This window comes from Phaethon aethereus, assembly GCF_964289735.1.
Source record: "Phaethon aethereus genome assembly, chromosome: 12".
Taxonomy (NCBI): domain Eukaryota; kingdom Metazoa; phylum Chordata; class Aves; order Phaethontiformes; family Phaethontidae; genus Phaethon; species Phaethon aethereus.
Genome location: NC_138588.1, coordinates 13,522,473 through 13,547,906, shown reverse-complemented (window position 1 = coordinate 13,547,906; position 25,434 = coordinate 13,522,473). Strand labels below are relative to the sequence as shown.

Below are 25,434 nucleotides of genomic sequence, written 5' to 3'. Positions count from 1 at the left end.
CTACCATTTGTAGACAAAAATTTTGAAATAAGACTACCAACCAGCATACTTTAAAGCTGCTGAGGTAACCACAACGTACCAAAAAGCCAGCCAAGATGATGTGGGTAAGCTTTCAGCCATCAGCAAAGCTGGGATAAGATAGAATACCTCAAGGCATAACATTTTGTTTCTTGTTTGTCAGCACTGAACTGTTTTCTGTGACTGTGCCACTTTCTTCTGCCTTTATCCAAAAGAACAAGCAGATACTGCTGTTTCTAAGCAAATTAAATAAAACAGATTTGCCTCTATGGAAAAGGATAAGTTCCCAATGTTTTTTCTCATCTATGCCTCAAAGCTTCTCTTTGCCACTGCACCCATGAGGTTCCCAAGCGTACTGTACCCTTCCTTGCTATTCCTCGGCTACTGCTGCACAGGCAGCCCCAGTGCTTCCCACACCCCCTCCACTGAACCAGGACATCTTGCTGCTTTGTTTTCATTAATAAAGTGTAAATGTGACTCTCAGCATGCGGGCTCTTTAGGACTGTATTAGCTAAATGGAGATACTCATAATGCTTTATTGTTAACAGTGAGTGAAGCCGCAAGAAGCTCAGTACTCCTGGATGGTTGAAATCTTGAAGAGCAGCGTCGGTCGAGCAGTGCAGCAGAAGCCATGTCTCTGCCCTTCCGAAAAGAGCTGGAGAAATATAAGAATATCAATGAAGATGAAATACTCAGCAAACTCTCAGAAGATGAACTGAAACAGCTAGAGCACGTTCTTGATGACCTTGATCCTGAGGTTAGTAATGGGGACTGGGGAGATCATAGTTCAAAAGCTGCCTATTATAAATGCCATGTACTGCCGCATTTTATATTTGTATTCTGTTGCAGTAGAGGCAGTGTACCCTAAAGGATGAGCAGCTCAGCTAGGGACATTTTGGGTTTATTCCTGCTGTGGTGTGCTACTTGCTTTTGTACAAGTGTGTCCTTTCTCTATCCTTTGTCTATTTAGACACAAGCTTGTCTGCAATCTAAATCTTTAATCATGTTTGTACACTGCAGCACGATGAGAAGCTTTTTATGGCTGCTATTTCTGAGCACAGCAGTAAACAAACAAACAAACGTGTGCTTGTGAAGATCAGATCTTTTGAACTTCTGAAATCTGTTGACTATGTCATTCAGCACATATTTTAGCTGAAGAGAATATGTTTAGGCATGTTATGAAAAATAAGAGCTACACAACTGTCAGTTTCTAGAGAGCGAGGATAATTTGGGTATTTGAAGACACTCTCACAAAGAATTTAAAGATCGCTGTCCTAGGAACCACTTGGTCCTACAATGACGAGGTTACAGTCACAAGCATGCTGGTTGGGAATTCTGACTGTACCTATCCCAAAAGCTTCTAAACTGATGGAGGAGTTTGAAACTGGCAGGTAAACTGGCAGATAAAATTCATTCACTCTGGAGAAAAAACAAATTTGAAAAAATGCAATGAATTAAAGCTCCTAGATTTATAGCACAAATATATCTGGAAATTAAGGGTGGGCTTTACTGTTCTCTCCCTCCATGCTGCCACTTCGCTCACTACTACCACTTCTACAGTGCATTTTTCTGGTATTTTCAAGTATCTGGCGTCTCAAATGGAGACACAGAACATTCAAGGAAAAAAAAAGGCCACAGTGCATTTGTAGTCAGGCTACATACGTGCAGTAAATTTGTAGCACTCTGGGCACGTTTGTGCATGCACAGATAAAATGTCTAGTGACTTGAGTTCAGTGGATGTGCTCAGGATTCACTGGGTATTTGCCACGGATCAGACTTACCGTGCGTGTTTTGGCCAACGATGAAGTGTTTCTGCAGTACTCTGGGGCATCTTCAACATGTTGGCTTTACTGCACATGAACTGGAAAGTCCATGTACCTGTATTCCTTTCTGGGATTTGCTGGACTGAAATGTGAGAGCCTTATGCATCTTCTTACATTATGGGATGCAGATGCAATCGCATGGTCACACAGCTACATGTTTAAAGTGGAGCTTCATCTGCTTTCTTCCTGCATGCTCTAAATAGCTGAAGTCCACATAATTCACCAATTACTTTCTGCGCATGCCATTCATTTCTGAAGTCCAAGAGACATCTTCTTCAGAATGAAAGGAATTTTTGAAAAAATAAAGAAGTGAGAGAGTAAAATGGGGAGGAAAAAGAGTAAATGAAGAGAAGAAAATGCATAGAAAACTTATCCTGGCCTATTTACCTGGACTAAAAACTCCGTGGTTACAATATGCGTAACTCAAAGGGCTCTGATCTTGCTCAGTTCTTTGGTGCTGTGATTGTAAATATGGTTAATAAAAATATTAATAGGTGGTACAATCAAGAAGCCTGGAAGATATACTGGTTTTAATGGCTACATTTAGGTAATGCATGTTATTGCTGTCACCGAAGAGCATTATGTGAAGTAACACGCAAAGAATGGTTTCACTAAAAAAACAACATTATTGAAATGAAATTTGGAATGGTATATGAAACGCCTGCATCTCCATTATGTGCCTTCCCTCTTTGACAGAACGCCTTACTTCCAGCGGGATTTCGGCAAAAGGACCAGACCACTAAACCTGCCACGGGCCCTTTCAACAGAGAACGCCTGCTCTCGTACTTGGAGAAGCAAGCACTTGAGCACAAAGACAGAGAAGACTTTGTACCATTTACAGGGGAAAAGAAAGGTACCATCCGTCTCCGTGTCGGTGTTCAGTAATGGACTGCCTGAGCACAGGCATCCACCGTGCCTGGCCTTGTTGTGGAATAGGCTGGGACAAAAGAGGTAGAGGCTGTTACTGTGCAGGGTGAAGCTCAGGACTCAGATCTAGAGCTGTCGTAGCAGGAGATGAAGTGGTGGTTTTATCTGCAGTGTAGTGGTCTGCCTTGCTACTCTGGAGTTAAAATGGCAGGTTTTGTCAGGCCTGTTGGTGGGTATGGGAGCACAGGAACACAGTCCAGCAAAGGGCTCCATCGGCAGCTCCCAGATCAGCAAGTGCCTCTATCTGCAGTCAAGGATGGGCAAGAGTAGTGGCCTTGCTGACCCCACTGGGACTGCTCCCACGTTAAGCGATAGGCCCATGCAAGGGCACTGTACGGAGGGAGGTGTTCAGGAGGACACATATTAAATGCCTGTCTAAGTAAGTATTGCCTACAGTTGCTGTAAGTAACAGCTTGGGGAATACACTTACAAAAAATAAGTATTTTTCCAGTTGTTTACTAGCACATCTGGCAATGCTATTCATGCAGACAGTTTCTCTGCTTCCCCTTGTCCTACAGCTACACGAAAAAAGGGAAAAACAGGAAAACCTAATTCTAATCATTCAAACATCAGTAGGATAACCTTAGGGCAGGAACAGTTGTATTTTTAAGCAAACGGTGTTGCTTTAGCACAATTATTTCCTTTTCCTCATGTATATACAGTGGATAAAAATGTCTGCCTCAGGCCACCCCTTCATTCAAGAAGGAACTTGCTACATCTGGGTCCATTCCTGGCCATCTAATGAATTTGCCATTATTTCAATGGGACCTGCTTAAGGGAAAGCAGATATTTCAAGAAAGTCAAAGGCAACATTTTTTTACTTTATGTATCATTGTCAAAGATATAAAATGTTATTTGCAGGCCAAGAGTTGTTACTGTCATTACATTGTGTTCTTAGTCTTTGAAACAATGGTTTTAGACAAATGAAGAATTTTTCAGCTAGACCTGATGTGTGATTTTATCATGCAGCATATTCTCTAACCTACATTTTCCTCCATCATAACTTGCACTTACTGCTATTCACAGGGTGATCCTGCCAGTAGCAGGAGTGATCAAGCTCACCTGTACGGAAAGGAAAACGGTTTACTGTAGTGTGAATTTATTACCAATTTTTACCCTTTTCCAGTCTCGCATATACCACTTGTATTAGTGCAGTACAAGTTACTGCTTGCAGGTGTCTGCATATTTATACTAACATCTTCAGTCAGGTCTCACCTTACTGATATTTACTGACTTAGAGCTAAGACTTTGCATTTTGCACTGTAGTCATGACTCAGATCTCCAAACATGCCTGAAACACAAGTACACAAAAAACCAGTGGTGCGTGGAATTGCATATACCCATAGGACTGGCACTCGATCTGTACAAAACTGAGCCCTGTATTGTCCCTGACAGTGTTATTGTAGGCACCGGCCTGTTTATTCTATTTCAGTTTTCTTTTGATGAGGCTAAAGCAGTATTATTCCTACGTTTGCTTCCAGATGCCCTTAAAGTGCTTATTAGTGTTACTTAGTGATTCCTGGTGTCTCTGATGTGGAAATACCACTGCTTTACAAACACAAATAACCACACGTCACTTTACCCTCATCACAGAGTGAATTCAGCCGTGCTAGCATTTAAAGCTATTCTTATTTTGTTTTTTCATTCATTGTGATCATTTACTGCAAAATTATAATTTTAAGAATTATCACAATTACAAGGTTATGACAGCATTTTAGTCCAAGGGTATTATTCCCTTAATTTCTCCTGACAAAATCCTCAGTATTGGCTTTAGCAGATTAAGTCAAATGAAAACCACCACATATTCTGTGATTTGTGCAGTCATTTTACAATTCCAATCTAAACGCAAGGAATTCTACTAAATTTTCTTTGAATTGAAAGGCCAAATGCCATGAAAATACCCTTGTTCCTTTGTTAATATTAGAAATCGCTGAATTAACCTGAGATGTGTACACCTGATTAGGTCCAATACCTTGGCAGTTGAGAACTGGATGAACAGCACAGTGTCATTTTTGTGCTGCTTTAAGGGAACTGGCTCTGAGTTCTTTGGCTGTTTATTTTGAGCTTGATCCCGTATTGGTACTTGAGTTTCGCTTCTGCTGCCCCCAGCTTGCTTGGCAGGAGGGGTCCTATGGAAAGACCACCAGACTTAAAACACTGGGCTTCGCTGCCTCCTTTTCTTGTTCTCCTTCCTCCTTGCTCCGCACTGCAAAGACTTCATGCCGAATCTGAGCCTTATAAAACATATGATTGAGCTCTCCATCTGCTAAATGTACTGAAATCTTCCTATGAATCGTATGATAATTCTGCCAGTTAGGTGAATTTGGCGAAACATGATGAATGTCATATAAAGGCCATGTGTGGCTAGCTCTGGATCTTAGAATCCATGCTTTTAACTGCAGCGTTACTGGTTTTGACAAGCTCGATTGAAGAGACAATAACAGAATGTCTGTATTAAAATATTAGTGACATGATTTTCATTTGTACTAAGATATTTTCTGTGCAAGGAAATAAAGCAATCCGGCAAAGACGTTTCCAAGATACATGCTAGATTTAAAGTCACTTTAATTAGAGAATAATTAGTATTCTTCCAAGCTCAGTAATTAGCTCAGGATAAATAATTTACATTTCTAAAATGTATCCTCAAAAGAAACTAAAGAACAATATCTCTTGAGGAAGAGCTTATTCCTCACCTTCTGCATGTTGACGGTCTCTAAGGTGTAATTACAGATCGGTAAATATTTACATGATTACATTATATTATATAGAAGCCTGTTAAATTATTTCTTTACATTAAAGCAGCACTATAATGTAGCCATACTGTAAATAGTCCCTAATTAATTTTACACTAATTCTGCTAGTTAAAAATTAAGTTCTGGGGCAGCTCCAAAATGCATCCAGTTGTGTATAATTAGAAATGGGAGGTGTTGATGTCAGTGTACCATTTGGCACTATTTACCACCTGGGACCATTTGTGTGTCAGTAGGATTAGAATACATCAAGTGTTGGTTAAGCTTTTGTCACTGTTTTGTACTTTGATATTTTTCTGCCACTTGGGAAAGTATTTATTTTTTTCAAATTTAGGAAGTGGGGTGCTTCTACCAAATGTTAAGTGACATTTCTACCAGTTCTTATGGTTATTATGCAAAGCTGATACTGTCTTGAAAATTCAGTGATGAGCTGAAAAGAAGGTGGCATTTAAAATATCCTCCTTCCAGAATAGTGTGTGATACATCACTATTGTTTATCTAGTGTCTTTACCTCTCTTTTTTTGTGTTAATATTTTATTGGAGAGTTCTTGATGGAAAAGCAATACCAAACAGCTGCTGAAGGACAAAATTCAGTTGCCTACATTGGTCTCCATATGCTGAACACAACCATCAGGTTTTGATTGTGCTACAAAACAAGCCAAAACAAATTCCAGAGCTGACAGGGATATTCAGAGTGGTTAAAACACAGGAAGTGTTAAATATGAGCTCAAGGTCGGGGACTGGTTGTGCAGGGAATTGCCTTGTCTTTGATTGTAGTTGTGGTTTTGAGAGGCTGGAAACGTTTGGCAAAAACAATCAAACGTATGGCATGCATTAGGGTTTTGGCCCTCTGCCGTATTTCAGCTTGTTAACACACGATGTTAATTGCTGTACAAAAAGAAGGTTTTAAGCCTGTATGGGATAGCTCTCAAATTTCAACGAAAACCCAAGTTTTGCACTGAACCAGGGCCAGAGCGGCTGCAGCCTGACAGGCGCACACCCAAACTGACCATCAAGCAGTTTTTTCAGACCGCTTTACCCCACATTCTCCCTAACACAAGTCGGGGTGGGTACTTGGTTTGAATGTCCGCATGGCGAGTGTTTGCTCCCGTTGTGGTCTGCAAATGATCTGGTGGCTTTCAGGAACTGTTGTGCAACACAGCTGTTAATCAGCCATTCCCACAAACAGCGGCTCCTTATTAATGAGCAATGGAGGTATAGGGAGTTAGGACTGATAATTGTAGCCATAGTGATTGGCAGTTTGTAAGTGTTTATTTTATGTATTTTTGGATTAGTTCCTACTTGGGATAGATATTCTAGAAGTCCTTATGTAGAACCTGATGAGCTACAGAAGTTACTTAGACTGACCCACTGCATTTAACACATATGGCTGGAACAGCCAGTTATCACACTTAGATCACTGTGAAGCCTTTTCTGTATCATTTTCAAGTTCATGAAGGGTCCAGGAATAGAAGGAAAAAGGGGAGAAAGGAAGGGACAGTGCAGGCACAAAATATTAAAGAGCAATGTCAGTGCTGCATGTTTTCTCTTACTGAACGTGGTATGTACATCTGATCTCAGTTAAGATCTGAGCACTACTGTAACAAAAACAAAAGCTATTAACAACATTTCTGTTTCTGCTCTGTTGCAGTGGTTCTCTTAAAAACATGATACTAGTGAAATGTCATTGAAAAAAGTTCTGTTATTGTGAAATATCATTAGATACGAAGAGTTGGCCATGCCATTTTTAATTGCTATACGGATTGCTGTTTCGACCCTTCACCACTATCCCTGTTTTTTACAAGGTCTTCTGCTCCTTGCCAAACCATTTCATTTTGGATCCAATCCAGTTCTCATCAAAGTAATGGAAAAACTCCAGTGGATTGGGCTATTATTATTTGTGGCTAGAAAGGGAAGGGCAGCACGCCTGTATGTGATTAAAGCTATCATTTTTAGCCAACTGATAAAAGAGGAAAGGAAGAAAATAAGGATGATTAAACCAGAGAACTTTTGGCCAAACCCGTTTTCAGTTGCTGTGGCAGAGACCATCTGTCTTGCGTGTTGTGCTGTGCCGCACAGGGTATCAATATGCAGCTCTAGTAATAACGACAGTCATTTTCAGAAGGTCAAAGTATTAGAGTAGATGCTAATGAGTTCCAATTCCAGTTTCTCTAACAGACTCTATATAAAAAAGTTAGGGTTTAGTTTAGAGACATGGTATCTATCTTGGATTGACAAAGGCAGTCTTTTCACCCCCAATGCTGTAATGTTTTTTTTAAATTTTTGCCACCTTCTTCCTGTTCTTCAAGCCTTAAATTTAGAACCAATGTTTGTCTCAAAGCATTGAAAGTGCTGCAGCTGCTGACAGTAATGCCTCTAGCCAGTGCCTTTCACTGCTTGCTTTTGTAAGACCCTGTTTTAGTTGCTCATGACTTTGCCAAACTCACACAGTTCACACTGAAATTTCCCATGCTGAGAGTCTGCCTTGGGCTGAATTTTTGGAAAGTGTCAGCAAAAAGGACTCAGCTGTTTCCAAGAACAAGATTAGGAGAAAACACATTTTGTTAACCATCTAAAGTAAATTTTTCCAGCTGTTTTTTTATGAGCTGCAGTGCCTCCATGCTTTGAAGAGGGGACTTGAAATGCCCTTTGCAATCCCCAGGGAAATACACTTGAATCTGAGATCTTCAAAGTATTGTACTTTCTTGTACATTCAGTTGGTTATAGTGTTCTCCAAATATTCCCCCTGCAGTTGAGTATTAGTCATGTCCACAGAGCTTCTGCCTGCATGTGCAGACAGCACATGTCACAGCACAGCAGCACCCAGAGAGACCTGGCGTGGCCGGCTGGAGGGTGCATGGGCTGCGTGGGATGCTCTTTGAAATTGCTCATCTGAGAGGCCACTGTCACACCAGAACCAAGGGCACAGAGACTCTCCTGCTCTGACGGTGCTACCCTCACTTTGCAAGGGCACCGTAAAAGAGAACAAAAAAAGAGTAAACAGCCGGCAGAGAAGCTAGTGCAGAGAGGTGGAGAGATTGGTTTTCGAGGACCTGTACAAATATGTTCAGGATGAAGGACTAGATGTGGCAGTCCTGGGGAAAGGAGCTGTAGAAGAGAGCAGTGGTAAGGAAGAGAGGGTGGAAGGAAAGGAGGTGGTGGGAAGGGTCAAGCTTCAAAGGTGAACAGGACAAGGAGACACAGGGGATGCAGAAGGCATGGGAGGCAATGAGGAGAGGAACAGAGGAGAAGGACATGCAGGGATGGGAGAAAAGAAACCAGAGAGGAACATAACTAGTGTGGCATCTAGCTTTGCCTAAGTTTCCAGGTTCTTTGGTGTCCCTGAGAACCTGAAGCCCAGCGGCACAGCTCAACTCTCTTCCTCCTCTGCTGCCATGCCACATCAGACATAAGAGCTTCCTGCTACTGTTGGTGACCAGGTTAATCCAGGTGGTAATCCAGAGGATGGCTACAGGGATCCTGACCATTGTGATAAGCCATGTGAGGGTCTGATGAAATTCTGGGCTTCCTTCTGTTTTAAAGATTATAGGTTGGCTTTTATTTTTTTTTATTTGAGAAAGTATACTTTTCAGAAAAATTCTTTAAAGGGTATCACTAAGGTGGCAGAATCACAGCACGCTGATCAGAGATGCTGCTGCAGTTTAACTTTGCTCTTTGTGTAGATGCATAATAGATTTAATAACTTTGGAAAGCTTAACTTTGGCACCTTCCTATGCCATTATCATAATTTTTAAGGAATAAAATGTGCACACTAATCCAAAAGTAACAGTACAGCAGCAGTTATGATACTGCATTTTAATTACTACTAGCCTTCAGCTTCACACTTACTTGAACTTGGCCTGCTTTCTTCTTCCTAATACAACTTTTATTCCTGGTAAGAACTAGTTTAGCTCCATTTTCATAGATCCCCATAGAGGAGTTTAAGGAAGCTTCAAAAGAAAATGTAGTGCAAAATGGAAAAAGTGAATCAAGTGCCTGTGATTTGTGCAAGGCGGATTTCCAGGGTAATTGAATTTCACTTCTAAGGTCGGTGTAGCATACTGTAATTGAGAATAAACAGGCACTCACTGTAGTCAGTGATTCATTGAAAAGTAAGAAGTACTAACTGTAGCCAGTATTTTCTTGGAAGTACAATAATCTGAACTGCAGTACATTATTGCTTTACAATCATGGCAGAAAATGCATTTGTATTATAAAATTAAGAAATTATCCTTAATAAAACTGATTTTAAATAAAAGGACATACACTAAACTATAAATGAAGATGAAATCCTCAAAATGTTTTTTAGATTGGACACACTAGTAAAATCCTACCAACTATGCTATTCGAATTCCTCCCCCTGCCCCTTATATAACAATAAACAAATAAACTTACTTCAGGAAAATACACATGAAGCAGTTCCCTGTTCAGTGAATACATTTTCCTATAGATGTGCATATGTGGTTATGTAGTTAACTATTACTGTACAAAGAGATGGAGGTAGGGATATGTCTCATTTCCTTGCTTTACTTTGACATTGCTTTAATGGTGGCATTTCCATAATGCGGGAAATCAGAGCTTGCTGAAACCTAGTGGCAAAATTACATCTATGGTTTTATGACTGTACCCAGCGTATTTCTCTTTTTCATAGAATTTATTTTCCTTTCATCTCATTCTGCGTTTCTTTGTCTCTCTGTAGTTCTTTTTTACTGAGTCCTTATCTCTGATTTTCAATGGATTTTTTCCTCGAGCCTCTTTCGAGTAGAACATGAACCATATCGTATTTCAATTTGAATAGAAGTTTTGCAGGGAGTGAAAAGGAATAGGTCTGCTGTTAGATTGAGCCAGGACAAATCTCTACGCGCTGCGCTTACAGTTAGAAAGTCCCTGGGTTATAATAAGCTGCCTCAGTCATCATCCAGGTCACCACAGGCACTTACCTCAATTTGACATAAAGAAGGGAAGAATTGCATTGATTTATGCTTAAAATTTGATGTTTAAAAAAAGCACTTTGGATTCCAGATATTTCAGGTTTCTATGGATGTGTAAAAATAAAATTATATTTTAATGCTTACTATTCTTTTTTCACCAGAATTTAATTTTGTTTTGTAGTTAAACACAAGAATATATTATTTTTGTACATAAATGTATTTTTGTACATAAATTATTTACAATAATGTAAACATTATCTTAGTGGTGTTAACACTGATGTAGCTCAAGCATGACACGTATAAACATAACTTTTGTCACTGTGTTTTTCATTGGTAGAAAGATAAGCTATTAGTATTAAGACTTATCACAGAACATTAGTATATTCTGGAGTAAAAATGTAACAGCCAACATTAATTATACCATGTGGAATGTTATAATAAAGTACCTTCTAAAATACAGTGTAAATATAAAGAGCACCAAGAGCAGCAGCCTTCTTTACAAATCTCACTTTAAATAATAAAATGTCACTCTTCTTCCAAAGAATAAATTTTAAATTTAAGCTGGACCATTGAAACAAGCAAGCCACAATCCATATTTTATTTTGTCAGTGAATTCCATGATGGCACTGTATAATGAATTTACAATGTACAGATGTGGGACTAGGAGGGACCTCCTGGATCTTTAAACTCTGACCTTAAAATAATGAAGGAAAACTGGTTGACAGCCATCTATAAACACAGATGCACAGTTTTGCTGTTGGTGGACAGGTAATGAATTCCTAAAAACGTGCTATAAATGCATAAGCTCTCCTAACCTCTATCTGCTGTGCCATAGCACCTCTTCACAGTGGGATAATGCAAAATAATGTTCTTATCTAGATAACAGAAAAAAGAATATTTTTAAAACGCCACTGGACACAAGCAAGACCCACATATATTAAAGATATATATTACCATCTTTGACATGACCTTGCCCCTTCAAATATTTCATATAACCAGTAATAGAGTTTTTTTTCTGAAACATTTGCCAAGAATGCTTTAAATGAAACTGTCATTGGGAGTCATATACACATTTAAAAAGATTTGGGCTGCCATCCAAGAATTACATATGCCTGAAACAAATGCTTAAAAATGGTATTCCTATATATGTGAACTGCATGGAAAAAAGTATAAGCCTGTACTGGTTTCCATTTCCCCTGGATTTCTTGCTACACAAGATACTTGGCCAATCCACATCCAAACTCTACATAGAAGGACCAACTGTAATACATACCACTTCGGTTTACACAAGACCCGAGGTCCTGCGTCCCCTTACAATGCCATGTGTGAAAGTATAGACTTCCATCCGTATTTGTTAACTTGCTGGGGTCTGGGTCTGTGAAGAATCACTTATTGCCTGATGGAGATGTTTCATGCGAGCTATGGCTCTGTGGACTCTCTTAGTGGATAGCATTATCAGTCAGATAAAGGTAAGTAGGATTCCCTCAAGATCTCAGATGACCTACTGATGACTAGAAACTCATGTGGAATCACCAGTGATCTGAAAGGAAAATATTTTATGGACAGTGGACGTCACTATTGATTGTTTACTCAGATATTCTGATTAACTTCGGTCTTCTAGCTTCCAACATAGTCATGAATTTTTTTCCTTATGTGTTATCCTTACCAGTCAAGCTGGCATCAAGTTAAGTCTTGGTCAGTGCTGTCTAGAAGCTGCCATCTAACAGATGGCCACCTTCAGATTAGGTGGTAGTACAGAGAGAGTCTGAAATCTTAGCACCTGTGCTGTTATGAAATCTGGAGAGGATGACTAATCTATCTTCACAGAGCATTTCTCACCCCAGATTTCCACTTGACTTTTGTTTGATATTGCTGGGAGAGCTGTCTGATTCATATCACCCAGTGCATGGTGGAAGTGAAAATAATTCTTACCTTTGGCCCACAAAGGTTTCTAGAGGCCTCCTCTCAAAAAATCACTTACGTAAAATATCACAGGAAAAATGAATCATAATATGATACTACTTTGTCTTTCTACATAACCTTCTGTCCAGTTTTGTACTCAGAAATTATTTAGCCTTGGTACAGATATCTCTATGGTAAATAATTTGAATCCTGCGTCAGTAAACCTTGCCAGAGTTTCAGAAATTTCCACTAAAATTTTTTTCTGAGCTTATTCAGTGATCTCAGTCATGGAAGCTGACAGTACAGAAATTGCTGTAGACAAACTTATATGAAAGAGACGAATGAATTGGGTATTATCTACATGAAAATGATATGTTGGACCATAATGGGGAAAAATTGAGCCATAAAATTGACACCAAAAAGGGTGTCAGTGTTGAAAAACCAGAGGGAAAGCATCTGTAATTCTACACTAAATATCAGAACTGTATTTATTAATGGTAATAAAATAATATCACTAATAGAGTTAAAATTAAACTAATTTAGACACATTTGAGAAAGCCACATGATATGCTTCGTGCATTACATCTGGACTGTGCAAAGCTGCACAAAAAGACCATTCAATAAATAACATTTGAACCTACAGTATAACAAAGGCCAAAACCACCTGCATCCAAAGGTCATCACAGGTTCATTACAATGGGATTAACTAAAGCCTGCTTGAGAAGTAGTTGTTAGGGACAAGGTGAGGGGAGCCACTCTGCAGCGGACAGTAGAACACGGGAATTCACAGAATTATTGTAGCAATGACACCATCTGTTGCATGTGGCATCATCTAACGTGTTACTGACTGTATGGGTTTGGTAGAGGAAAGCGTTGAGTGGGAGAAAAGCCACATGAAGCGCAGCCCTGGCTCTGATTTAAAGGGCCTTGCTCCAAGCATGTGCAGTTACATCATCACACTGCTGAGGTGAACTATAATAGCAGGCTAAAGGAGTAGTCTGACTTTTTGTGTTGTTTCTGGATTTATCCTACAGCTTTCTCATTTCAGCAGAAGGGCTGATGATCTCAGTCTTGGGGGAAAATTGCATGGAAACACACACCTGCTAACCCCAATGTAACAGCAGTATACAAAGAGTCTTTCTTGGGAAACATGAGGCTCAGTTCAGTCTCTTCAGGCCTGTGCAGATGATCAGGATAAGGCTATTTCTGTGAATGATCATCAGGAGACAGAGGGGAAATACTCATGGAGAGGCTGGGAATTAAACTCAGTTACTGGAAAAGAACAGGTTTGCTGAGCATTCAGGCTCTTGTATGGAATTTGGTAAACTGAAAAGCTCTTGCAGTAGGATGGTTTTAACTACTTCTAGTGCCTCATTTAAATACAGGGATGAAATTTCTGCAAGCTTTTCGTGTAGACTTGATTCTGCCTATTTAAGGCCACAGGAACTTCAGAAAAATCCCAGCTGTGACTGCTCCTGAGGATTTATTTTAGGAAATTTGCTTCCACATTAACAGTCACCAACACAGAGCAGAAATCCACACCTATTTTTAGACTCTTATGCGGAGGATAGCATCAATTAAGAAAGAGGAAAACATGCACTTGATAATATTTCCAAGCAGTTCCACTGTCACAGACCTATTCCCCCCACTGCCAGGAGGCAAAGGAGTTGTTCCAATAATTCATTACTAACTCTGGCTTTTTTCTGCTCTTAGGAAAAGTATTTATTCCTAAAGAAAAGCCCATAGAAACCCGTACAGAAGAGAAGGTCACCCTGGATCCAGAACTAGAAGAAGCCCTGGCCAGCGCTTCAGATACTGAGCTCTACGACCTGGCAGGTTAGATAACACATAGGTATGATCCCCCTACACGTCCAGTTCTTCTCTGCCTAGGCTTGCCACCAGGAGCATCTCATGATCATCTCTCAAGTACCTGTTTCTCTATACAACAGGTGGCAACCTGTGGGCCACACATTGCCCACGAGGACTCCAAGCATGACTTAATGCTGCATTTTAGACTTCTCTCATCTACTTATGTTTGATGTGGCACTCAAGGGGAGAAGATGAACCAGCTAACATGATATAGGGGAAGGAAGGGTAGATGGTAGTTGCATTGTAGTGGAGACCATTGATCTTACTACATCTGCATTGTTTGTAGCATACTATTGCTACCTCCTCTCAGCTCTCACATCCCAAATGCCATGAAGAACTTGTTAGAGGATTCAATGGATGAAGATCCCACATCCATGAGAAAATTTGGAATCTAACCCCTTGAATCAGAAAAGTGGTTGCCAGATGATTAGACCTGGGTATCTTCACAACTTTTAATTATTTTCGTTTAATCCAGAGTATAACCTTATGTTCTAAAGTGTGCACAAAGGAAATAATTTTGAAGTGTATCCACTTGCATAAATAACATTTGAACCTACAGTATAACAAAGGCCAATCTGTAGTTCTTGAGCCACTTGTGACTTTCAAGCAGTTTGTATCATGGGTATGTCATATGTTTATGCTAGTAAAAGATCATCATCTGAATCCCTAATTTGGGAAGAAGCAAACCAGCCAGAGCTGGTGAGATTAAAGTCAATGGGTCATCCTAAAACCCTGCTCAAACTAGTATTGAGACCTTCCCGTAGAACCACTGACACCTGCCTCATCCACCCTGTTCAGAGTGGAACCCAGAGAACCTGGGTTCTCTGAGGGCCATGGTCTACTTTTTTGGGCCCTAGTTATACAAAAATTTTGGTGGGAGAATTGCAACTCTATTGACAATTTTTTTGTTTTCATTAGGAAAATCTAAATGAAATATTTCAGCATGTTAGATTAATCTGAGTCTAGGTTAGATCAACGTTAAACTCAAAACTCTTGTAGCTACTATATCATCCTATTGAAGGGTTATTCTTGCCATTATCTTCTGTAATTCTTGGCTACACAACTCATTTCTGGATACATTAGTCTTGGCACTGACTGAAATGTAGTATATCATAGGATTATAATGCAGGTGGCACTTCTCAGGAAGTCTGAAGTTCATGGAATGAAGTTCCAACTTTTGCTCGGCTCTTGTCAGTATCCAGCCAGAAAATCATCTGTAACAGTAACTAAAGCAACAGAGTATTTATTTTTTTTTTATTATGGAAAAAGTAAAAATCTACATCAAGTTAATAACTTTTAATTAATGCATGATCCTGTAAAATAAAGTCCAATTAGATAATTTATGGGAGAAGTATCAGCAAACACAGCACAATTTATTCTCTGACACTATGGAAGCTCATTTGTACAAAACATAACTTTGCAGCTTCTTTTATGGAGTTTTGGTTCCTCTTATCATTTCTCTCATAATAGTTTATGTCCTCACTATTTATTTTGAAGTCCTGGAATATTTTTTTTTCCAAGCACATTAGCATCCATGTGCTTCTTTAAGAAACGCCAGTGTGAATACCAATTTACTAAGCTAACCACATGCAAAGTCGAATTCTTCTTGGATATGCCAAACAGTACAACAAAGAGCAAAACAAGGTTCAGGTTGTATATTATGGAAAAAATTATTAGGAGTGTAGCACTGAAACAAGTCACACAAAGAGATTGTGGGATTTCCATCCCTGGATATTTTCAGGATGCAACTAGACAAAGCCATGGCTGACCTGGTTAAAGATGGCAACACTCCCACTTGAGAGGGAGGCTGGACAAGACATGACCTGCAGTGGTTCCTTCCAGCTGGCATTTCTGTGATATGCGTACTACATTGATTCAGTTGTTCAAAAACTTACATTAAAAATGTCTGTATTTCCAGTATTTAGGCCCCTAAAGACTCTCCCTACAAGCAAGCATGACTCAGAGTTAATATTTTATAAAGGGTTTTTTGTTTGGGGAACTAAACCAGAATTTGTAGCACATTTTTCTGCACTCTTTGTTCTTGCTATTAACATTGTATCCTGTTGCTGGTATTTTAGCTGTTCTTGGAGTGCACAACATGGTCAACAACCCAAAATTTGATGAAGGAGGAGCCCGCAGTAAAGATGGAAAAGGAACCGTGAGAAGTAAGCAAGCAGATTTCTGTTGTGAGCTATATGTCATCTTTAGGGACTTGTACACCTATAGGTTGGGTGTATTGGTCTAATGTAGTGTAATGTAACTGGGCCTTGCCTTGACTGAACTAATTAATCATGAGGGGGAGCTCTTTAAAGTAAATATAATCTTAATATTCATTATGTATAACAATAGTACTATGCAAATAAATCATTCCTAAGGAGCTCTGTTTTCCTAGAGAGCAGTATCTGGCTCTGCAGAGGTGGTTGAAAGGATGGGAGTATTTAAGAAGCCAAGACATACACATGTTTATTCCTCTTCAGTTTAGGCAGTGGACAGAAAACATAGTGAGCTGTAGCTAAGAGGTGGCCACATCCCAGGTCAGGCCATCTTGCCTCAAGTACCTACATTTACGCAACTGAAGAACAACTTGGAACCACGGGGCTCGAATGTGGCAGAATCCCTGGCAGAGTCACATCAAGCTGCATTCACAGAGAGGCAAAGACCACGTGGATGTGCTCCTGCCCCAGCTGCTCTCTCTGATCTACCACCTCCATGTTAGCCCTGTGGTAGCATTTTTAAACGCTGGCTGTTACATGGCTCCCTAGATACATGGGAAGTGTAATCTTTCAGGAAATCCCCCGTCAGAAGCAGCTGTAGTTACTAAAAACAAATCCAGAAATGTTTGCACTAAACAAACAGATCCTTGGTGAATCAGATCTTAGCTCAGCCACCAACAGGAGACTGGATGAGGGGAGAAATGGGTATGTCTGAATTCCAAGTTTTTCTTCAGAACTGCCAAGCCTCAGTCCAGAGCTCATCACCTCCAAGCTCTGGGATATCAAGTGGGCTAAACTTTGCTTTTTAAGACAAAATTACAGAATGCCCTTTTCTCGGGAAGCAGTACTCAAAAAGTGTTTTCTTGTAAGGCCTGAGAACCTCAGCTATCTTTACCACGAACTTTCATTTCCATCCTTCTTTACTAAAGGGGAGGTGAGAAAGTAGACAGGACATTGTGTCACTTCATTTTTCTCAGGATTAAGACTGCCCTGCAAGCCTCCCCAAGTGGGGCCCTGTGAAAGCTGCCATCTATCTCATAACAGGCAACTGCATGCATTACTAATCCACATAGATTTCAGATTATTTTTGTTGTACTGAGTCAAAATGTGAGCTATGTGAGTCAGCTAAACTATGCTCCAATTGCAGACTTAAGAACCAGAAAAATCACTGTCCCGTCACTTTATTCTTTGGTCCGAAAGGATTACCTTTCCTTAACCAGATGAATTGCTTCAGTGAAAGAGGGTGACATCTCAAAAGCTGCCCATCAGTGTGGCAAAACAGCACCATTATTAAAGAAAAAAGATAAAACTCATGGAAGCAACGAGAAGCAGAAAGTGAAAAATACTGCTAACTCTAGGCAGAGTACACTGTGATGTTTAACCTGAGGACAGGGTGCAAGTCTCTCCCTAGCTGCCAGCTTGGCAGGGTGTTGCCACAACTGCAAAAAATGCTTTGCTGTTTTTTCTTTACTTTCCATCCTTGCCTTCAAGATAGGGTGAATTCTCTAATATGCATTTTACCAGTAGTTTTCAATTTCTTACTCTCTAGGAAGGCTGGACTGTTATTCAGGCATATGTGAGGTCTCTCAGGGAATAAGTAAAAAAAAGTTCAGGGTAAAAGGGAGCAGAATAGAAAACAGATCAACATTTGTGTATGACTTCAGCTCTACTAAGAGTATGAGTTTTAAAAAATATTTTTCTTTTGGCCCATGGTATGACATGAACTTTACCCATCGCACTGAACAGAAATGCATAGTACATTGAGACTTGAGCCCAAGTCTTTAAAATAACTCACTGTCTGCAACATAAAATAAAAGGGTTTAAACATAGTTGTGGTCAGTAACATATTCCTTTCTTGCCTCTGGTGGCTTGGGTGGTCAGGACTTATAGATTAATCTCCACAACTATATGCATGGGAATTAGAAATACTAATTGTGTTCTAAGCTACGATTTTTTTAATGCATCTCTAAGAATAATTATAGCTCATAACTGACATTAAAAACTGCATCTCTTTGGAGCATGAATACTCAAAGACTTCATAAATCTTGGTGCTAGCAGATGGACTTGCTTTTCATGCTTTGATAGCTTTATTATTTAGAAAGTGCAGATGTTGCAATTTTACAAGAGCTAATTGAATTTATAGTAAGGCTGATAGTATCAGCCTAGAGAAGGAAACAGAGGGACTTCCTGATCATGTTCCTTTATGTTCACAACATCTATAAATATTCCCAGTAACATAATGGGCAAGCTCTGAGCACACCTTCTTTTACAGGTGTTAGACAAAAGCAGCCCTTACAGTATGTTGCATCCTATACAACAGTCTTTAAATCTGCTTTAGCTCAAATTAATTGTATTGGGACTTCTGTACAGAAAGGAGGAATTTGCCTGGGAGGATACTGCCCAGCCGCTGTGCCTGTAGCATCCAGTGACATGCTTCTGAGTGCACAGAAGGTGCAGTGGGAAGGATAATGGGGCCAGTTCTCCTATTTCCAAGTGTTGTGGTTCATCTAAACCCTTTTTTGAATGCTACAGTACAAACTTAAATGGGATTTGAAAAGCCAGACTGTTACTGATGATGCCTGTTCCTCACATCAACATTTCATGAGATCTTGTGTTGCAGATGTGGTGAAAGGTGAAAAGGTCAAGCCTATCTTTGAGGAGCCACCTAATCCAACCAATGTGGAAGCAAGTTTACAAAAGATAAAGGCAAATGACCCTAGTCTCACAGAAATTAATCTCAACAACATAAAGGTAGATGCTGTGGTTTCATTTATGTCTTCATAGGAGAGTTTATTCAACTATTTCCAAAGCCTTTGCCTTTTATCTTCAAATTTTGTGTCTGCTGTTCAGGAAAAGCAGGACACACAAGAAAGGGGTGTGGAGGGAACTGTTGTAGAGGCTCCAAGGTCATCAATGCCTGATATTGAATTAGATGCCAATTAAAAGCCCAAGGGGTGACTCCCTCTGGCTGCCTTTCTTTGGCAGATTGTAAAGCAGGATCTCATGGGCACTATATAATCATCACCAGCCAAATTCAGTTAGCCCACATATGCTGACAGAGGAGGAGCTGGCATGCGGAGATTGAGCAACCAGCAGCAAAATAGGAAACTAGCTCAGAGATCGGTCATGTGCTGGCATTGGCCTGACCCAATTAAAGGCAGTGCTAACATCACATCCTAGCGCAGGCCTCCCCAGGTCTCTGAAGGCCACTATAAGCAGAGGATGCTTTGTCCATTCCAAGATACTCTTAAAAGCATCAGGGATGTTTAATTTCCATAGACTGTAGCTATTAATCAGTCAGTTTGATGAGAATTAAAATCGGCATCTAGGGATATGACTAGTTTTCCTAATTACTGGATTTGTCTTCTTAATGCAGAATATTCCTATTCCAACACTGAAAGAATTTGCAAAAGCTTTGGAAAGCAACACACATGTGAAGACATTCAGCCTTGCAGCTACTCGAAGCAATGACCCTGTAGCTATTGTAAGTTTAAACACTGTTTAGAAAGAAGTCACAACAATTTTTAAGTAGGTCTTTGTCTGCTTTAGAATGCATTCTTCATTTTCCCTTGCAGAATTTCCCTGTGACTATGCAAAGTAGAAGTGTAATCTATTCTGATCTACCTCTATGTTCTTCTAAGCCTATTTGTGTTTTATTCTTTGTAGGTATGAAGCCATGTTTTATGTTTTGTAGATTCTCTGTTATTCCTGACACTCTCGAGACATGATTTCATATTCCTTCTTTCTGACTCCTCAGGCATTTGCAGATATGTTGAAAGTGAACAAAACACTGAAGAGTCTGAATGTGGAATCCAACTTCATCACTGGGACGGGTATTTTGGCACTGATTGATGCACTGAAAGAGAACGAATCCCTGACAGAGATTAAAATTGATAACCAGGTAAAGAAAGAGGTTTCCCTTCTATATGGATTCCCAGAGGGTTTTCCTAGAGGGCTCTGGCAAAGTCAAGGCAGCCTCTGTGGCTCAGTCATTCTGCAGCTCATGTCCCATGACCATACAACAAAACAGTGGAAAACTTCTAAATAAAGCTGGTCAAAGCCAAATATAAAACCCAGAGCAAAATCTCTACGGACAGGATTCCCTGTGTAGTTTGCAGCACAGGACTGAAATAACCACTTTTTTCTCTCTTATATGAAAACCAAATATTTTCTTTCCTTTTGGCAATGTTTCACCACATCACCAACAGAGGCAGCAGCTGGGGACAGCTGTAGAGATGGAGATTGCCAAGATGCTGGAGGAGAACTCCAAGATTCTCAAGTTCGGGTACCAGTTCACAAAGCAAGGTCCAAGAACCAGGGTAGCAGCAGCTATCACTAAAAACAACGATCTGGGTAAGATGCTACTAAATCTACTCATCATTTATGTAAGCCAAGCCCTGACCTTCCTAGACACAACTCTTCCTGTCTGTACATAAGATTGAATTTTAACTCTACAACATTCAATCTGCTATGTGTGAGGGGTGTTCTGGGAAGGGGAGTTACTTCAGCCTTTTCCATGGAGCACCATGGATTTCCAGCTGCCCTGTCAGCTGTTCTGGCCAGTAGGTAGAGATCCAAACCCATCCTGTTTGTTCCGTGAACACGGAATTCCTCACTTCTTTGCCCTGCCCATGACAGACCAAGCCTGTCCAATGAAGGGAACAAAAAAAGCCTTTCCTGCTTGCGTGACCAAGTACAGGCAAAGCCTTTGTACAGCTTTGCAGGTTTTACCTGAGTGTGACATGCTCTACCCTGTGTGCTCAACACACAGAACAGGGAGGAGATGACTAGGCAGGAGTAGTTTACAGTAAGAATAATAGAAAAACAACTCCAGAGTAGAAATGATTAATAACAAAGTGGGGTGTCAAACCATGATGCCTTTTCTGGCTTCAGCTCAGGTTTCTCTCTGTGAGAACAAAGATAAAAGTTGAACTAGAACATACTTCTTTCAACGGATACTTTTTTTTTTCCAGTTTTAATTTTTAGCAGTACTTAAGTATTCCCATGATATACTATTGTTCCTGAAACTATTAGTGTCCTGGAATGGTGTTTAAAACATTCACCAACAAAGAGAGAAGGAGTTTTTTTCCCCCACTATTTAACAAATTGCCATTAGACATATACCCTGTACCTAATCTTAATTTTCCTGGTTTTGTATTATATGGTTTTGTTCAAGATTTAGTAGGGCATGATACCTAAAGAATTCAATAAAATAAAATAAATGAAGCAACAAAATACTGAAAGCAGACACAAATGACTGATGCTACACTGTGGGCTTTGGAATAATGCAGTCTGTTTGCCAAGAAAGCACTATGAAATAAGCCTCCTGATAATAAAGTAACAGGATGTTTGTAGTAATATATTGTTGTTAATAACTTTCTGTAGTGAAAAGCATTTATTCATCCAGTTTTACTGCTTTTGTTCTGTACTTCAGCAGTTCAATATCAGAAACAGGACATGACAATACAACACCAAATTTTGTATCACACAAACAGGAGAACCTCACTAATCTTATCTGGCAAAGTCAGAGAAGACTCAATACATTTTTATTATGGTATGGAGTAGCAAATGCTGCCCAGCTAGACCTGCTCTATACCATCTGTAATGCATCCTAAGTGCTGTAAAAATTCACATGGGACTGCCTGTCAAAATAATCCTGCCCTTAACACAAAGCCTGTCACTCTCTGCTTTGCTAAATGGCAACTCCAACCTATTTTGTTTCTAGTGAGAATCCAGAATTAATTAATGTACTATCTGACAGCTGATGTGATTAGAGCATGTGAAGATTAAACAGATACTGAAAGGCCCAAAATGTTTTCCTTTTTGACAGTAGTCACTGATATCAGTACTTTGGAATACTGTTTCTGTCACATTTATTATTATTTTCTAAGACGATATGATTGGTGCTTACCAATAGTAAACACTTGTGCAATTAGAAAAGTTATTAATTTTTGATGCCTAATGCTTAAATAATCCAGAGCACTGCCATGCAGTCTAGAGCAGACCAGCATCAGCTTAGTTGGAACATCGTGGCTTTGGAAAGAACAATAAAACTGTAACAAAAATCTAAATTGAGCCACTGGGAGGATGCACTGGAAATGGTGAATCCTCCATCACCTAAAACCTTCAGCTCAGAATCTGATTTTATAGAAAATGTATTGATAGGAACATTTGGTGAAATTCTACAGTCTGTGATATAGAAAAGTACAGTTTACATACAATTCTTTTGCTTATCATTAAGATCTGTTAATTATGGCATTTATGGACATAATCCTGCTGTTACTGAGAAGGGAGTGTGTCAGTGAGAAAAGTCCTTGGGTTCTCAGGAAAGCAATACTGACTGCTCTTTTCTTGTTTTATTGGCCTAGTTCGTAAAAAGCGGGTGGAAGGAGAGCGGCAGTAGCCACGCCATAGAGGATGCAAGGCAAGATTGGAGGATGCCAACTGCAATCTCAGTGTTCACTGGTCAGAGGGAAGGCACTGGAAAACCATTGCAATGGGAGTTGCTAATTTCTGTTAACGTCTCCTTTTAACCTTTTAACCTCTGCATTAACAGAAAATGCAGTCTGTTCATTTTATACTTTCACAGTTAATTTAATTTTTATGAGAAAGATCCATAGTTGGTTTGATTTTAATGAAAAAAGTTTTGCAGTATCTGAAGCCAATATGCAGAACCTTAACTGTGTTACTGAGCATACATAACATACTGACACTGACCCTTGTTTTAGACAGTTTTTGAAATTTTAGGGCCAAGTCCTGCAATGCCTTATGTTTGTGAATAATCTTTACTTATATATGTATAGTCCTGCCAAACCGAATCCTGCAATGGGATGCTCCCAGGAGTAGAACTAGTAATGCCAGTACAAGTTTGCAGGATCACACCCCTGAGCCTCTCTCCTGCAGCTGGATCTGGGCAGCTGGAACCGCATTGGAACAGCCCCCTTCTACCTTCTCAGGTCTCCACCTGTCCAGGTCCAAGTGCAGGCTCACACATAGATGTATAAACATTGTCAAAGTCTACTTGTTTACATAAGCTTAAGTTAAGTGGATCATTTCACAATGTTACACTGATACTTGTTATTCTTACACCACACTGTAAAGTAATATTAGTGCTGCCAATCCTATAGGCTTTCAATATTTGGTTGTGGGTTTTTTTCCCCCTAGGCCAACAGGTTTTTATTTGCTACTAGAAGGCACAGTTTACAGCTATTAATCTTAATCTAAAGTATTCTGAGCAATATTTGTTTTGCTTTGAGCCATGTGTTTGACTTTTTTTAGTTCTGGTATTTATGTACATTCGTTAGTATTATAGAACTGTTCTCAGGACCTTTTAGATGAAGATTAATTAATTAGTTAATCCAGGAGAGCAACTGTACTACCAGGAAAAAACATTAAAAGAGTAGTTGTACCAACTACATAACTCAGATGCTGTACATAATCATAACCCAGTGGAAAGCACTTGTGAAGCAACAGCTAACCCCAATGCTCAACAGCAAAGTTTTAGCAAGAATTCAGTCTGATGTTTCGTTTTGTGTATTTTACAGTCTAAACCTATTCTCTATGTTTTATCACTGCCAACAGTTGTCTGACAAACAGCCAGAGATTAATTTTGGTTACACGTATGCATGCTGTAAGAACTAAGGGAGAGTCTGGTTAGGTGTGCCACACATACCAATGCTTTCAAAAAAAGCTGCAGAAGCACACCCGGGGCTAGTGCTACTACCCAGGAAACACTTGCCCCTCCTGCCAGAGCTCCTTTGGAACAGCAGGGATGAAGCACTGCTTCCTTCACCCGGGTGATGGGACAACACTGGAGGTCACAATCGCTACAGCTTACTCCTGACCCAAGGAGAGAGCTGTGATCCTCCGTGCAGCTGGGCATCCAGGCAGTGGAAACCAGAGGAGCCCCCGGAGCAGTTGGTACATGTTTGACATACTTCCCCAAGTGACATTTTTGTGACCAGAGCTGGGAGTGCAAGCTAGTGAGATGAAACCCCACTCTGTGCCTTTTATAATGGAAATGAGTAGGTCCAAGGCAACACTCTTCCCATTGGATACTGGTCTTCATACTGGGGCCCAAACTGAATAACGTACACTTAAATCCCACTTAAAATAGTTTGCTAAAGTGGTCTGCTGAGCTGGAATCTAAAGTGCAGTATCCACAGTTTACTGCCCTGGAGAGTTCCCAGCCTTTATGATTTTCACATCTCCTTCCCTTCCTTAGAATAAGGCTGAAACTTCTGCTTTGCAAGTAAAAAACGTAACACACAGGGTAGTCTTGCTGAGATCCTGGAACCATGCAGGATTTGCTGTGGAAAAATTTTGATATCCCATTAAAAAGACAAGTTCTGTAACACAGTCATAACTGCGTGAGCTTAAATAGAGTCCTTAAAAGCCACACAGGTTACCAGGGGTATACCAGGCTTTGCAGCATCAAGTCTCATTCGTAAGAAGAATCCTCATCTCCAAAACCAAAAGATCATTGCTGCTGACAAACTTCAGTGATTAGAATCACACTGCCCCTATTCTTCTTTTCCTTTGATCCAACCAAGGGAACCCAACTGTCAATCTTTTTTTAAATACATTTTGAAGATTTTATTTTATTGGTTACTTTTTTGTTAAAGGATGGTACGTATGTATTTAAGGGAATAAAGTGCAATCCATTTTTAGTCTTAATTGCCATTTAAAGTGTTGGTATTTGCATGCAGCAGTTTTACAAGGATGGATTGGTCTGGCTGCTTCATGATGTCTGCAGCATGTCATACTATGTAGCTTTCCTCAAAGCCATACAAGTGGTTATATAGTCAGGTGGCACCATCCATGTCAGCTACAGTTTGCACCATGGACCAAGGTACCCAGCTGGGGAAGGCTGGGTGGGAGCTCCGTCCCTTCATCTGCCATGCGCTTTGCACAGGCGTGTTTCTGAAGGGAGGATTCCTCAGGCGCTCAAGAGTATCATCTCGAACACCAGCCCCACCATGCACGAGCAGACAGTGCCTGG

The 25,434-nt window shown here is 40.0% G+C and overlaps 1 protein-coding gene across 2 annotated transcripts; it reads left to right on the top strand.

The window, feature by feature from the left end:
- Nucleotides 1–649: 649 nt before the first annotated feature.
- On the top strand, nucleotides 650–23,201 carry LOC309408909 (tropomodulin-2; the record flags this gene model as incomplete). Of its 2 annotated transcripts, XM_082004908.1 has the most annotated exons (9): nucleotides 650–775; nucleotides 2,538–2,694; nucleotides 14,065–14,187; nucleotides 16,299–16,385; nucleotides 19,054–19,184; nucleotides 19,810–19,917; nucleotides 20,191–20,334; nucleotides 20,642–20,786; nucleotides 22,802–23,201. In XM_082004908.1, 9 exons carry the CDS (start codon nucleotides 650–652, stop codon nucleotides 22,834–22,836), a joined length of 1,056 nt encoding a protein of 351 aa, XP_081861034.1. In that variant the 3' UTR covers nucleotides 22,837–23,201. The 2 variants fall into 2 exon arrangements, with proteins under 2 accessions (XP_081861034.1, XP_081861035.1); XM_082004909.1 differs by lacking the exon at nucleotides 19,810–19,917.
- Between the last annotated feature and the right edge of the window lie 2,233 nt (nucleotides 23,202–25,434).